Raw genomic sequence first — 15,349 nt, forward strand, 5'->3', positions numbered from 1 at the left:
GCAGGGTGGGGATCTGGATTCTAACCTTAGCTCTGACTTAAAACTCTGATCAAATGGTTCAGTTTCTCTATTCCGGTGCCTCCATCTCCAGAACAGGGGTAAACGTTCCATCACGGAGCAGGAAGGAAGGGCCTCTGACAAGTCGACAAGCAGCTTGAAAACATGAATGTAAAGGCAACTGTCAGTGTAGGAACAGCACCCTTTGGGTTCACATCACACAGGACCTTCACGAGGACCAGGGGCTCCTTTTGGTACCCGACCAGTCGACTGTCACGGACTGAGTCAGATGTACACGTGCAGTGAGGGGCTGCAGGGAAGTTCCTGTGTGTGAAGCAGCCTGCGGGCGCTGACCATCCACAATGCCGTGAGCGCCAACGACAGAGAGTCAGGGAGTCTTCAGAAGGAGGGGCAGAAACAGCTGGGTGGAGCGGCTGCTGCTGCGAGCCCCTGGGGCAAGGATCCCCAAGCCCCGGTCCTGCTTCTGGGCTACAACCAGTCCCGCCTCCTCACTCGGCCCTTGCTGTCCACGGCAGGCGCGCTAGGCTCACTCCTGGACTCAGGCGGTGACCATCTCCTCCAGGGTGGGGGCCCGGCACCGAGCCGAGCTTCTCCCGCTCCGCTGTGGGCAGCAGAGACCTGGCGGGTGCTTGGCTGCCTGTGTGCCTCCTGCCTCGAAGCTGTGTCTCGGCTCAGAGGGGCGGTGAACTCGGGCGTCACACTGCAGGGAAGCGATGGCCACACAAGCACCCCAGGGCGTGGAGGAAGGGCGGAAAAGCACAGGGTGAACTTCCCGGAGAAGCCAAATCATATTTCAAGGGCCCAGCGACAAGAAGTGCCTGTGAATCTCTCGGGCCAGAGAGCCAGCAGCCAGAGCCTCCTGGGTCAGCAGAGAAGGAAAAAGAGGAAGAAAGAGAGTTCTCGGCCACAGCCTGGGATCAGTGCCTCTGATTCGTGGGGACGGAGAGCCTCTCCTGTTATGAGTCCGCTCAGGTTGTTCTGATGAAATGCTCGGAGGCAGGGAAAGACGGCCGGGATGGTGGGGTGGGGGAGAGCTGGACGCCTCCCTGTCACCGCTCCCAGTCAGGTCAGGGTCACAGAGCACCTGCGACTTGCTGCTGGGCCCTGACCCAGGTCCAAGGTCCAAGAACATAAAAAGCCCAATCCCTACTCGCAGAGAAAAAGAGCCTGAGCACTGCAGAAGAAAGAAGAACCACCCAAGGCGGCAACACTGCGATAATCCCTCCCTTTTTACTGAATGCCGGTGTGCATCTTGCACTAACTACATTATGCTCTTTATGTGTGTTTTCCCTTTAATCCTCCCGACAACTGCACGCCCCCAGTGACAGAGGAGGAGGCGGAGCTGGGGTGGCACGCTCAGGTCCACGCAGCAAGTAAGGACAAAGCCTGGTGGGGAAGGGATTGGGGGAGTGGGAAAGGGCCGGGACAGAGGAGAGAAGCCCGGGGGTGGGGTGGGAGGGGGGCAGGAGAAAGCGGAGGGAAGGCGGGGCCCGGGACAGGTGGGCGGCCTGGCCCTGCAGGGACGGGGGTGACACTTCGGTCTGCCTGTGCTGCTTTGCGGGGAAGGAGGGCGGCCGGCTGTGGCGGCAAGGCTGGAAAGGAGGCCACGGTGGCCACACCGGGGACAGCGATGGGGTGGAGAGAAGGACCAGCGTGGGGTGGGCAACGGGACGGGCCACAGGGCTTGGTGACTGGGTGTGCACGTGTCCCGTGAAAACGAGGCGCGTACGTGGGGCTGGGGGGACACGATGAGCTCAGTTCTACCTGGGCAACTCAGTGGACGGGGGGAACACGCACAGAAATCACCAGGACGGGGGGCCGAGGGCGTTGGCCCGTCCCGTGAGGCAGGCGTGTGGCGGGGGTGGATCCCTAATCCCAGGGGGCCCAGAGTCTAGCGAGGAGACACCAGCACCTGCCCATTACGCTCCGTGGTGAGGCCCCCCAAAATGGGTCAGAGCCTGAGAGTCCACGGCTTCCGGGCACCTGAGTGGCCCCCGGGTTGCCTGGGCCGCAGCAAGCCGCAGAGGCGCCCGCAGAGACTCTCTGGCAGGCGGCAGCATGGCCCTGGCTTGCCCGATGCTGATGGCGCCGGGGCTGCTCTCCAGGAAAGCCCACAGAGTCGGGCAGGCCGACGGAACAACGCCCCCCAGGAGAGGTCAGCTCGGGGACACACCTGCCCGTCCCTGGGCCCCAGTGCTGCCCACGGACACGCCCTCTTCTCTCAGAGTGAGTTCTCTCTAAGCAGGGCAGGAAGCCATAAGGAGAAGGTGGCAGCAGGAAGAAACAAGAGGCAGGCACGGGAGGCAGGAACACATTTTTCCCAGCAGGAGGGCACACGCTGTGCTATGACGTGCTGAGCGGCCGGCCCACTCGTGACTCCGGCCCACAATCCCTTTCTCACCCGGCTCCGTCGTCTCTTCTTTCCCGCCTCCTCCCCCTTCCCCGTCTGGCCTCCAGACCTGTCAGAGTGCGCCGGTCTCCGGGATGCCTGTGACGGGAGGTCGAGGAGGGGGCCGGACAGAGCGAGTCTCCCCTGGCTGGGCCCTGAAGGACACGTGTGCTGTGGCACGAGAGCCTGCGCCCAGCCCTCAGAGAGTCACTGTCAGCGGCTCCACACATCTCCCCCCTTTAAACTGAAGTCCTCAACATGACACACCCTTGAGTTTGTTACCCGAAAGATTTTTAAAAACAGATGACAGTTATTATGGGTATTTCCGAAGTTCTTCTTAAAACCTGGGTCTTCTAGTAGTTTTACTTCTCCAGAATCATTTCGGAAGCCAAGATGGTAAAGAAAGTATTTCAACAGATTCCTAGCATCCAGATAGATCTCTTGGTGATAGTAAATATCAGTTGGCAAAGAAAGGATGTACCAGAAAATAGTTCAGGAGACGGCAGAGTTTTCTAACGTCGCCGTTGCAATACCTGGAGGGCACTGGCAACCCCAACGGTTACTGACAGACTCTCAGTAACACCTCGGTCAAGGGTAAGGTGAATATGGACCCAACCCAAAACTTTCAAGATTGGCACCACTAGGGTTCAGAATGACAGAAAACGCAAGCCAGAGGAGGGAGATGGTGAGGAAACGGCACGTGGGACTTCAGGGTGAGGGGGGGAAGGGCTGGTGCTGGAGGGACGACGGGGGGTGGAGGTGGAAGGCGGGCAGCCAGCACAGGCTGGGCCGCAGTGAGAACAGGGCAGGCAGCCCAGGGGGTACAAGTGATGGAGGAGAATCCAGGGACAGGAGCAGACGCCAGCACCACGTCTGAGAGCTGTTTCTAGGAGGGCCCGCCACTCAAACCCTTACCAGTGTCACCAAGGGGCAGGCCCATTGCAAGGCCCAGCACAATCAGAACAGGAATGAGGGCGTCGGCCTCCCAGCCCGGGGGAGGCTGCACCTAGCTCTCCACGTCATTCTGGTCTCACGGTCACTCATCGTTTCCCTGAACGCCTTCTCCTATCGAACTGGTCTTAATACCCTGGACACCACACGTCAGTCCGGCTGCGCGTCTCCTAGGATCACAGCACGTGGTGGGAAGGACAGGGAGTCTGTGGACGGGGGGCTAAGCAGACCCAGCCGGAGACCGCGAAGAGGAGGGTGGGCGCCAGGCAGGAACGGGAGCGGGAACGCGTCTGGCACACAAGTGGGGAAAGAGCTCGAGACCGGCCTGAGCCCCGGAGGGCCGCACCCACAAGGCAGCTCGGGGAGCAGCTGGTATGGGGTAAGGGGCAGGACACGTGGAAGGGCTGGTACTGTCACTACCCTCCGGCCCACTCATCCAGGACCTCAGTCCTGCGTGCTTATACTTGAGACAATCTTCCTTCCAGAATGTATGCCAGGCCTTCCCGGTCTCATCTTCAGGCAGGGCCCTCGGTGTGGAACAACTTGGACTAGACTTCCCTGACCTTTATCTCCCTGAAATCCTAACTGTCCTTCACACCACCACTCAAGCGCCCCTTCCCCACGAAGCGCCACCTGGCACTGTCCCGGCTCCACAGACCATCTGCAACTCTCGCGCTGTTACTCACACTCTGCCCGGGCCGGAGTCTCTTTTATGCCCAACTTATTCTGCCTACTCAATTGCAAGGGCTGCTCAAGGATGATGGGGCCATCCTACTCGCTCTGGATCCTTCCTGCTGCCTGACCCGCACTAAGAGAGGCTCCGTGCTTACAGAATTAAACTTATCCTGGGATCCTGGGAAGAGGGAACAAGAATGCTTTTTCAGCACCTACTTCATTTTACATTGAGCAACGCAGGTGTACTGCTCTACCATTCCCTTGGCAAGGTTTTCAATCTTCCTGTTACATGGCAGAAGTGACAGGTCACTGGACCAAGAACTGTGTGAGGTGTCTTCAGATTTGGCACCTGCTGTATTCCTATGAGGCAACCCTTGGGAATTCCATGCTGGACTGACGACACAGGCCCAGGGACATTCGGGAATAAAGGGCTGCTCTGAGAGCATGTCAAAGCCCTTCTGTCTGGGGCTCATCTTAGAACGTAGCAGAGAATATACGAAGAATACGCTGGTATTACACTAAATCATTTCTCCGGGGTTTCAGCATTTCAAATGTCAAGTGTTGCATACGTTTAGGCCATTACTAACAGCTCTTGAGGCCTGGAGGGACTCTCCTTTAAGTGAAATAAAGCACCTTTCTTAGCTCACTCCCCTCAGGCTCCTTTGTGGAGCTGCCGCTGAGAACACAACATTTCTGCTGCAAGATGCCGTAAGACTCCCCTACGTGCCAGGGCTGAAAACCATGACGTACTCATACCCAAACTTAATTAAAATGCCCTCAAATTTCCTTTAATTCCGTAGTAAACAGTCCAATGCACTGACAGTCTTCTACCCCAAACTACTCAAAAGGGATATTGTAGACACCCTTAGGAAAACCCACACTTCCTTTCTGTTCACAGAGGGGGGAAACTGTCAAGAGCTGGGATTGTCTACAAGCCAAGTTTAGCAAGATCTGTGAAAGGAGCTTGCCAGAGGTGCGTGCTGAGGAAACAGAGGGCGTCTGTGCACCAGGGCAGGGCTGGGGGTGGGGCGAGTGGTGTTTAGCCTTTCTACAGCACGTATGGTTGGTGCGGGCTCTAAAAAGCTAGGCCCTAGCACACTGAAGGGAGGACTGCGCCCCAAGGGCCTCACAACGGGCAGGTGCAGGTTAAACCGGGCGCTGGATGGCTCCCAAATACGGAAGCTGGACAAGACCACACTGGGAACCCATTTGGAGAGGTCTCCAAAAGTCACCATGTCAACCTTGTCATTCATAGAGGGAAAGGGACGTGCAAGCAGGCTAAGCCACTTGCCCAAGCTCTCCTGTATAGAATCAGAGCAGAGCCAAGACCAGAGTCCAGAACTCTAAGAGAAAGCGCAATAGTAGTCAACTTTCTAGGCTTACTGTGTGCCTGGAAGTCTCCTGTGATTTTACTTAATCCTCCCATTCATGAACTACTGTAAGAGGCAAGGAAAAGTACAATCCCAAAGGACAGAAATTGAGGCCTGGGGAGGATAAACCGATTTTAAGTGGAGCCCAAACGTGCCCCCTTGCCAGGTTCTTTCCCCTGACATCCGGAGTGTCACTGGGACAGATGAATTGCGTCAGCCCAGCCACACTACGAAGCTGTGTCCTAGGCAATGACACACAGTTACTGTTGCTTTAAGCCACAAAGTTTTGGGGTGGTACGTTACGTAGCAAGAGCTAACTGATACAGCTCTCAAACTCAAACTCCGTCATGCTGGGTATAACCTGCTCTCCGGGGCTTTGCTTCCTACGTGAGGACTACTCCTTTTTAAACACAGAACACTACAGGGCTGACCCAAGGCCCAGTGTGAGAATGGAATAAAAAGGCCAAGACATCCCTGCCAGTTTATGCCTGGGTGATGACGTTCCAAGTGTGGCCGCTAAAGATCCCCATCCCACCGGCTCACACAGTCCTTTGGGCCACAGCCAGCCAACCACGCATACCCTTTCCCATCTAGGTGCAGGGGCCTGCGGAGAGACAGAGCCGGCGATGGGCAGCAGCACACACGTCGGGAGGCAGGAGCGACAAGGGAAAGATCTCGCTCACCGGTTTCCCAGTAGCGAGCAGCAGGGAGCGACTCACCGAGGGCACAGGTAAGTTGCCGTGCCGGCTGAGAAAGGAGTTAGAGACGGACACACTGATGCCCTGAGTGGCACTGCCGTCCTCGGGAGTGAAGGCCACTTTAGTTTGCTGGACACAGTAGGAGACAGAGGAGAAGGAAGAAGCAGCATAGGAGGCCTGCTGGACAGAGGAAGGAGAGAGAAGACAGGGAAGGAGGGAGAAAAGCAGAGAACAGTCAGGCATGTACACATAAAGGCTAAACAGGCTGCTACCCGACTCTGCTGGGACATTCTGGAGAGGGATGGCTTCCCGGCCCAGCTCAGGGGTTAAGGATGCCTGCCAAAGGTGACCTGGGTGAGTGGGCGCCCTCTTCACTCCTGGGTCCGCTGGAAGTGGTGGTAAGGTGGGAGGAGCCACGCAGACCTGGGGGAGTCCCTGCTCTTCCGCTTATTTCGGGCCCCAGGCCCCTCTCTGTGGGGTGGCTGTGCTCCAGCAGAGTGCAGAGGGGGAGCCAGGCTGCCTGGGTTCAATCTGAGCCCCGCCATTCGTGACCTGCCTGGCCCTGGGCATCACTCAAAGCTCTCTGTGCCCCAGGCTGTCATCTGTAGGACGTGGGGAACACGGTGCTGGGCGGTATGCATGGAAAGCACTTAGAACCAGCCTCCCTCGGCGCACGTGGGCCAGCAGGTGTAACCAGCACTCTCACTTCTGTCTAGAAAAATGGGGTCACACTTCTTGCGTCTGCCCTGGAGAAGGGATGCCAAGCAGCCGGCACAGGGCATGGCACACGTGTGCCCGGGCTTCAGTCAGAGCTGGGCATGGCTCCCAATCTTCCACTTCTGGCAGTGGGCTTTGAGTCAGTCTCTCCAGCTCTCTCAGCCTCAGTTTACTTAAAATGGGGGTGCCAGAGGCCGTGGGGAGGATTGTGCGACACCATACGAAAGCCCCGGTGCTCACTCAGGGTGGTGTTCAACAGGGTGTAGGCCCACCTCCCGGGCCCCCGGCAGGCCTCTCCCCAGAGCTGCCCTCACCGCCGCCCTGCCACAGGTGAGGCCGTCTGACAGCTCTCTCATGCGGGCTGGGACTCGCGTGCGCTCCTTAGGGATCTCTCCCCAGTGCTCTGACGCCTATGGGCTACACGGTACAGAGAAGATGCCCAAGGCCGGCCGACAGGCACATGTGCACTCCGGCAGGAGGGGATGAGAAAACTTCACATTTCAACCTAACTGGCCCAGCTGTCTAACCAAACATTTTAGGTCAGAGGTCCCGGGGGCAGGCATTTATATTTCTGTGGTGACAATTTCTTCTTGAAATCCTAGAATCAATTTTCAATTTCTGTTCATATTTGGGCATGTTCAGGTGTCTGTGGGGTGACCAGGACAGGTGAAAAACTAAGACCCTGAGCACAACTGCTGAAACACAGCTAGCTGGTGGCAGAACTGCGACCCACGACTCCCAGCCCGAGCCTGGCCTTTCCTCTACTAGACCAGGCTGTCCCCCAAGAGGCTGGCTGTGGCTCTGCGAGGCCAGCCCCAGAGCCCGCTGAGTGTAGGAAGGCTTGGGGATGCCTGGGGCCAGGCATGCTCGAGGCCCAATCACAGCACTGCTGAGGCCCAGACAGTTTCGAGGAGTCACCCAGGGGCCTTTGTCGTCCGGTCGGCAGCTGCCTCCCAGAAAAGTCGGGGCAGTACCTCACGTCCTCTCGCAATGGATAAAAGGCGGCCTGGCCAGCCACCCTGGGCCCCTCGCTGGTTAAATCACTACCAAATTGACCAGCGTAAGAGCAAGACAGCACATGCAGCTCTGATTAAGTCGGGTCTCCTCTCCTGGAGAACACGGCTGGATGGGACATTTGGATTCCACACCCTGACCAGAGCCCACTCAGTTAGTAAACTGGTGGCAAAGAGAAAAGGGTTGAGAGGCGCACCCGCCGTGCCCCTCCTCTGGTCCCAGAGCTTCACAGCCTGCCCACGGCTGGACAGCCTGCCTCTCTGCCACCTACACGGAGTCCTTACACAGGAGGGGTTTTTGAAGGAGGAACGGTGCGCCATGCCTGAAACACAAAGCGGCTCTGTGCAAAGCCATCCTGCTTCAATAGAGCTGGTTCTCACTGGGCCATCCCCGGCCAGGGCGGGGTGTTAAATCACTGGGCAGAGTGAGGCCCATTATGTAAATCAAGTCCACAGATGGCCCTACACAGACCGTGCCCTGTGCTCTGATGGAGTCCCTCCTTTCTGGGAGGTCTATATTGGAGCCAAAGAAGAGAGAAAAAGGACCGTCAACAGAGAAAGCAAACATTCTGAGTACAAGCCAGCCCCAGCTGCAGGGGCTGCTCTGGAAAAGAAAGGTGCCACCCCCCAGGGTGGGGAGATGGTGCAGCAGGAGACAGGCCACAGCGAGGGCACGAGAGCACGGCCCAGAGCCCTGGCTTGGAAGGAGAGGTGCCGAAACCTGCCCCAGGACCATCTCAGTTCCTAGAGACCCGTCAGGATGAGAGACTGGTTGCTGGGGGTGGAACAGCGAGGGGCACCCGGGAGGGGCCGCTTACCAGCTGCCGCTGCTTGGGGGGCAGGGCGGGGGGCGGGGCGAGCTCCTGCGGGGCATCCCCGGCGCTGAAAGAGTCGCTGAAGCCATACACCTCCATGAGGAGCTTGTTCTTCTGCTGGTAGATGTGCTCCTTCTGCGGCGTCCGGTAGAACATGGAGGGCTGCGGCTCCGAGTAGTCCTCGAGCAGCTGCATGTAGGCCAGCACTGCGGACACAGGGGGGCACTGGGCTGGAGACCGCCGTGCACAGATGCCCAACCTACCCCCTCACAGCGGCCAGGATGAGGGCCCGGAGAGCCCACTCTGTACGACACTACCACGCGGACGCCCGTGTCAAGGCGATGTGAACCCTGACTCGGCGACCATGGTGTGTCACGGGGGGTCACGGTGGAGGTGGTGACGGGGGGCGGGGGTGGTGGTGGGGAGCCGTGTGTGCGGGGAGGGAGGGCAAGGATCTATGGGAACTCCCTGTACTTTCCGCTCAACGTCCCTGGGAACCTAGAACCGCTCTAGGGAATAGAGTCTGTTTATAGAAAGGCGTAGGGGGCACTCCACTCCGTGCTGAGAAGCCCTCGGGGCTTTCCAGCCTCTCCAGGGCCATGGTCGTGGCCCGTGCGCGGGGCTCAGGGCACAGCAGGCGCCCAGTGCGCGCTGCCCGCTCCTCTGGCTCTCTCAGTTCCCCGACCATGCTCGGGGCTTTCCACAGCGCTGTTCCAGCTGCTCTTCCCGAAACCCTGCTGCTACGCTGCCAGGCCCGACTCTTTCCCTCCTTTGGGCCTCGGGCTCAGGTTCCCTGACTTCCACGGAGGCCTCTCACCCCCGGCTCTGCCCCAGCAGCCCCTCCTCAGCCCCACGTTCCCTTCCTTCGGAGGCCTTCCCACTGTGTGTCACGAGCTAGCTGGGCTTTTCTCATTCGTCTGATTTTTCTGAGCACCTACGATGTGTTAGGCACTGACCCAGGTGCTGGGACAACACAGGGGCCAGCAAAGCGAATCCTTCGCCTGCGTGGCGCTCACACCCTCCCCAGGGAGACAGAAAACAGGCCGAGGTGCAGTATGCGTGTCCCATGGAGGACAGTGAAATGGGGTGGCGATGGGGGTGCTTCTCTAGAATAAGGGTGAGGACGGGTGGAAGAGTCTTCCCGGCCAGGCAGAGGTCCACAGCCAGGACGAGGGTCCAGAGGGCAGAGCACAGCTGGTGAGGGGAGAGGGATGACCCAGGAGGTTGCATGAGGCTGTGTGAACGGGGTAAGGAAGCGGGCTTGATGCTGAGTTGGCGGGAACCCACAGAAGCCCCCCACCCCCACCCCGGGTGTGCCCGGAGCTGCTTCGTCTTGGGAAGACGGTTCTGGGCGGCTGTGCTTGCTCAGGTGAAAGGCCCCGGTGGGGGTGGGGGTGGGGGTGGGGGTGGGGGTGAGAGTGGTTTGGTTCAGGAAGAATCTCCAAAGCAGGTGCAACAGGACTTACTGCCTCTCACTCAAGAGCTGAAGCTGCAGGAGGGCAGGGACCTTGTCTGTCCTGTCCGCTGCTGTATCAGCGGTGCCTAACACACAGTAGGTGTCCACACATATTTACAGGATGAACGAATGAAGAGAACGCATGTCCCCCATCTGTCCCTGCTCAGTGACTTGCTGAACCAGGCTGCAGCCCCGGGGGCGGCTCTTGCAGAGCACCCGCTGGGCAGGCGAGAAATAACATCACTAAGCTCAGTTCTCCCCCTCCAAGCCCAGAGGTTCTATGGAACATCCTCTGTACAGAGGGATGAATAGTGAGAAAAGAAGTGCTCACACTGAAACATAAGGATCCTCCTCTCTACAAGCCCTTTAAGAAGCCCTAGCCCCGGTGCTCTGTGACCACCTAGAGGGGTGGGATAGGGAGGGCGGGAGGGAGACGCGAGGAGGAGGGGATATGGGGATACATGTATAGCTGATTCACTTTGTTATAAAGCAGAAATTAACACACCATTGTAAAGCAATTATACTCCAATAAAGATGCTAAAAAAAAAGCAGTCCTAGCCCTTGCCACTGTGGCCATCTGTGGCGGAGCTGCGGCCTCACGGCGCAGCTGCCTGCACCTGCGGGGCCCGCACAGCAGGCAGGCTCCCTCACCGGCAGTGTGGCGCCACCGACGGAGCCCTTGGCCGCAGACAGCGGCTCCGCGGCAGGTGTGAAGCCCTCAGCCCTCACGTGAGGGCATCAGCGTATACTTTATTTCTGACTTTTGGAGGTTAGTGATCCAAGCCCCATCTTCTGAGCCAGGCCTTTCTGAAGACTCCAGAGGGTTCTGGGAGAAGTGACAGTCAACCTGACAGAGCCGTCATCTGGTGTCCGTAGCTGTGAGGCTGGACTGGAGCAGAAGCCCTTTCTCCAACCCCAATCTACCTGTGTGGATGGGATCTCGCACTTTCCACTCCCTGTCACAAAGTCGAGGCCAAGGCAGGCCGGAACTGCTCTGCCCTTCCCCTTCTCTAGGTAGCGGAGGAAGCTCCCAGGTGTTAGGGCATCCTCTATACAGACGCGTGTTTGGAGGGAAAGGCACCGTTGCGCCCCTCAATACCTGCGTCAGAAATAAGTACTAACTTATTTACAGAGTTACCGCGCACGAACTAAGAGGGAGGTGAAGGAATGCGAGCACCTGCTAGGTGAAGCCAAAGTTCAGATACTAAGAAACCATGGCAAGAACAAGTTTGCAGGGCTTAACTTCGTATTTTCAAATAACCAGAAGGTTGGGCTTAACTGGAGACCTAAACCAGTCAGAAATGAAAGGACAGAGATACTTTGCTGGGGAAGGCAGCCGTGAAGGTAGGGAGATGGTCTTTTTCTTCTCTGTACCTCAATGGGGGTCAAGGTAGACAGGAAATGCCTTTCTCCAAATACATCTTTCTAGCACCCTACACTGAAAGAGGGGTTCAAAGTTACCTTCTTTATTTAAAGGAATCGGTAAGAACATCTCAGCTCCAGAAAGCACAGAGTGGAGCTTGGCTGTAAAAGGTGGTTTCCCCCATAAAACCGGTGCTTCTCAAAGAGAAGCGCAGCTTGCAGTCCCCCTGGAACCCCACATCGCCTTTTCTCTAACGCTGCACAAGCAACACCACTGGGTTCCAGGGCAAGATGCAAACCATGAAGACGACCCCAAAGGCCCACGAACTTCTCCCTAAGGAGCCTGAATGCAACCACCTCTGCCTGACCAAAACCGAAAGCTTCAGCAAGGCTGCGATCTTTCCAGGAGCGCCATGAACTCCTCGATGCTGAGGTCCTCGTAGAGAGCTACTAACCAAGCACAGAGAAGCCGCAGCGATGGTCGCCACCTTCTAGAATCAAGGAGGACCAGTCCACTTCAAAGGTAGCCCAGCACAAGGGCCCAGAGACTACAGCCACCGGCATCACTGGGAAGGCCCAGTGGGCACCTGCGGCTATGGGCAGACAGCGATGAGGAAGCTTGTCTGGCACAAGGGGCTCACAGGGCCGGGCACCCTCAGAGCAACCCAAAGGACGGGGATGCTCTCTGACACCGAGGCTGCGCGTGCACAAGCTTCGTCCAGCGTTAGCCAAGTATAAAGGTGATGATTATCTCCTCCTTTCCTTCAAAGCAACTCTGTGAGGAGTTTTCCACGGGGCTGCAGGTTGGAACTCTTCAAGGGTCCTCTCGGGAAGTGAAGAGCAGACTTGAGACTAGGACTAAGCCTCAGGGAGCCTCAAGTCAGGGGTCCTTTCACAGGGCACCGAGGAGACCACCAGCTGCGCGGGGGTTCCTACTGTAAGCTTGCACAGGGCTCAGGGAAGTGGGGGGAGGCCTTCCTCCTCAGCCTGGGAGGCAGTGAGTTGAGCTAGGAAAACACTGCTCAGAAACCCACATCTGCCACCCACTTCCTCGCTGATCTGATCTTGGGCAGAGGCTCAGTTCCTTTGAGCTCCAGTTTCTTCAGCTATAAAAAGGGGGCTAATGACACCCGGCCAGCCAGGAGGTTGGTAAGGACGAATACGACAGAGTGTGTCAGAGTATGTCAAGGGCGCCGTACCGGAGGCGCTCAGTAGATTTTAAAGGTTTGCAGGCACAAGAGCTACAGACATTACAGATGACACAGAGCCTAGAAATGGATGCCTAAATTAATAGGAAATATTTTCAGCCACAGGAGACTTGAGGCTATTCAAAAGGCAACAACGGACGCCTCCCCCTTTCCTTTTCTTCTCTGCCTGAAGCCGGCTGCCCACACCTGGTCTAAGAGCTCAGAGGGCGAGGCTCCTGGCTCCCCAGCCAGGCGGCACCACAAATCTGCTGTGGTTTGCACAGATGCAAGCCTGCTCTTGGTCTGGGTCCAGAAGATTCCTAGGAAAGGACAGGCAAGGGTGCGAGCCCTCAAGGGCACGCTGCTCAAGTCAGGCCAGGTGGGTGGAGGGGAGAGGCCCGTGGCTCTTTAGACACCTGTGCGTGTAGACAGGCGCAGAAGGAGACGTTCCTGGCGTTGCTGCTTGCAGCTCCGTCTACTAGCGGCCTGGTTTCTAGTGGGTGAACTTACATGACAGACGGGAACGACACCATTAGCCCTACAGAGCCAGCTCTCCCTCCAGCTGGGGACCATACCACCGAGGCCATTATACAAGCTGGGCGACACCCAGTGCGGTAACTAAGGCCAGGTCTCCCCTTCTGAGAACGGGCCGCTCTCGGCAGGGCCAGTCAGACGCTCTCACTTGGGAATTTGGAATGGATTCTCAACTTCCAGGTCACAGAAGTCATCTGCTGGATGTTTCCACTGAGGCCAGGGAATCCTGGGGCTGTGGGCTGATGTGGCCACACACATACTGAAACACTGACAGCCAGTCTGCCCAGGGAAGATGAGGCAGAGCCGTGCGGGTGACTTGGGGAGAGGGCGGGGCAGAGAGACAGGCAACACAGAGCAGTCGGGGAGCCAGCAGAAAAGCAAATCCCTGCAGAACTCTACTTAGGACCTTGGAAAATATTCAAAATACAAAAATCCGAAATTTCAGCTCTACCCCTGGGCCCTAATAACATCATATATCAGATCATCTGGTCTAAGAAGTGTCCTCAGCAACTCCAACCAAGCAATCTCAGATTCCAAGTGGTGACGTGACATTTCAGTGTCTGCAAACAGAACACAGAGCGGTACCAGGGTTCTCTCTAAACAGCCCCCTGCATTCCAGGGAGCCTTAGAAAACCCCTGTGGGTGCGATCAGGGCTATTTTAATTCAAATGTCTGTTCTGCTTTACCCAGAAGTAATGCCGTGATATTTGTTTCTCTCTGTCACCACGTGTTCGGGCCAGAAGGTCAACTGACTGCCATCTACAAGAGGCCAGATACTCTGTGGAGACCAGACCTGAGGTTCTGTCGAGACCAAAAGTAGAGGTCAGCTTATCAGGCTTTAAAAATGATTCCCAGTACTGACAACACAAGGCTCCTGTAAGTGTCCACATACCTGTGGTTCTACCTTTTACGAAATTACGAGGCCACTGGTTTGATTCTGATCTAATGTTTCAACAAAACACCATTTTAGGTTACAAAAGGTGCTTCCCGACAATAGCTCAACAAAAGCTTACTGTGTTTGTTTTTCTTCTCTGGTAGAGGAGGAGGTTTTTCTGGGTCACCTGTTGATTCAGGAACAGTGAAATCACCCACAAATTCAACAGAGGCTGAGGAACCTCCTTGCTGAAAGGGAAGAACAGCAGCAAAGGGCGTGAAGGGGACGGACTGGACCGAGGCCGGGTTCTGCAGGTCCTCCTCGGAGATGTTGTCGTACTGCGAGGGGTGCCGCTCGTAGGATGCCCTGCAGCCAGAGCTGTCCGCCGTCTGGGAGGCCGCGCTCCTGCGCTTCTTCTCGGGAAGAGCGGGCGGCACGTCCACCTGCTGCCCTGGGGCCGAGGGCCCCTCTGGCTGGGGACAGCTGCCCAGAGGCAACTGGAAAGGATGGCCGAGAAACGGAGACCCAGACTCCCCCAAGGACTCTGGCAACGGGCTGAGGTTACAGGCCACTTGCTGAGGTATCTGGTCTGCGTTAGAGAGGTCTTGCTGGAGGAATTCGTAGTCAGGGTCGTAATGATCTGCGTTCACAATGGGAGAAACATACTGTGAGCCACCAGCCCCCACAGAAAGAAAAGCTCCCACGCTTCTTCCCTGACCCAGTGCTGCTCTTCAGAGTGGCCAAAACACATCTCCCATCTCATCCGTAAAGACTCTCACTTTACTTTATATTTTTCATTTTTCTCCTGCTTATAAAAGTAAAACCAGATGGGAATTTGACTGTTTGCTATCCAATTCTTTGTACTTTCCTGGATTTTTAAAAGTTTCTTACTTAAAAAAAGAAAAATGCATGACCAAAGGTGGCCAAAAAACCCTATTGAGAAAATAAAAATCACCCACAGTCCCATAATCTAACTATAATCTCTGCTTACCACTGGATATATTTCCTTAAAAGTCTTTTCTCCCTTGGATTTTTTTTCTTTTTAAACTCTGAGAAAACACTATATAAGTGGCCTTGGATTTTGTCCGCTGATCACTGTATCATAACTGGTTTTTAATACAGCTATGTATTATTCCACCAAATGGATGTATCATACGTCTCCTGATTTCCTATCACCGAGTAGCAGATTCTTTCCAGTTTATCATCATTACTCTTAATAATGCTGAGATTGATGTCTTTGGACAGAAATCTTGCCATAAATCTCTGATTATGTTCTTAAGATAAACTCTC

At 56.3% G+C, this 15,349-nt stretch overlaps 1 protein-coding gene across 5 annotated transcripts in view; it reads right to left on the reverse strand.

Moving 5' to 3' along the window:
- The window catches only part of RAPGEF1 (Rap guanine nucleotide exchange factor 1), a 139,420-nt gene that overhangs the window by 27,729 nt on the left and 96,342 nt on the right, over nt 1-15,349 (reverse strand). For 3 of the 5 annotated variants that reach the window (XM_065878425.1, XM_065878424.1, XM_065878423.1), the window contains 2 exons: nt 14,199-14,699; nt 8,650-8,852 (listed from right to left, as the gene is read on the reverse strand). In XM_065878425.1, coding sequence (XP_065734497.1) covers nt 8,650-8,852; nt 14,199-14,699 — 704 coding nt within the window. Of the gene's footprint in view, nt 1-6,122; nt 6,282-8,649; nt 8,853-14,198; nt 14,700-15,349 lie in introns of all 5 variants that reach the window. The other 2 variants (XM_065878422.1, XM_065878421.1) reach the window with 2 other exon arrangements.

The sequence above is a fragment of the Phocoena phocoena genome, chromosome 6, assembly GCF_963924675.1.
Source record: "Phocoena phocoena chromosome 6, mPhoPho1.1, whole genome shotgun sequence".
In the NCBI taxonomy this organism is placed as follows: domain Eukaryota; kingdom Metazoa; phylum Chordata; class Mammalia; order Artiodactyla; family Phocoenidae; genus Phocoena; species Phocoena phocoena.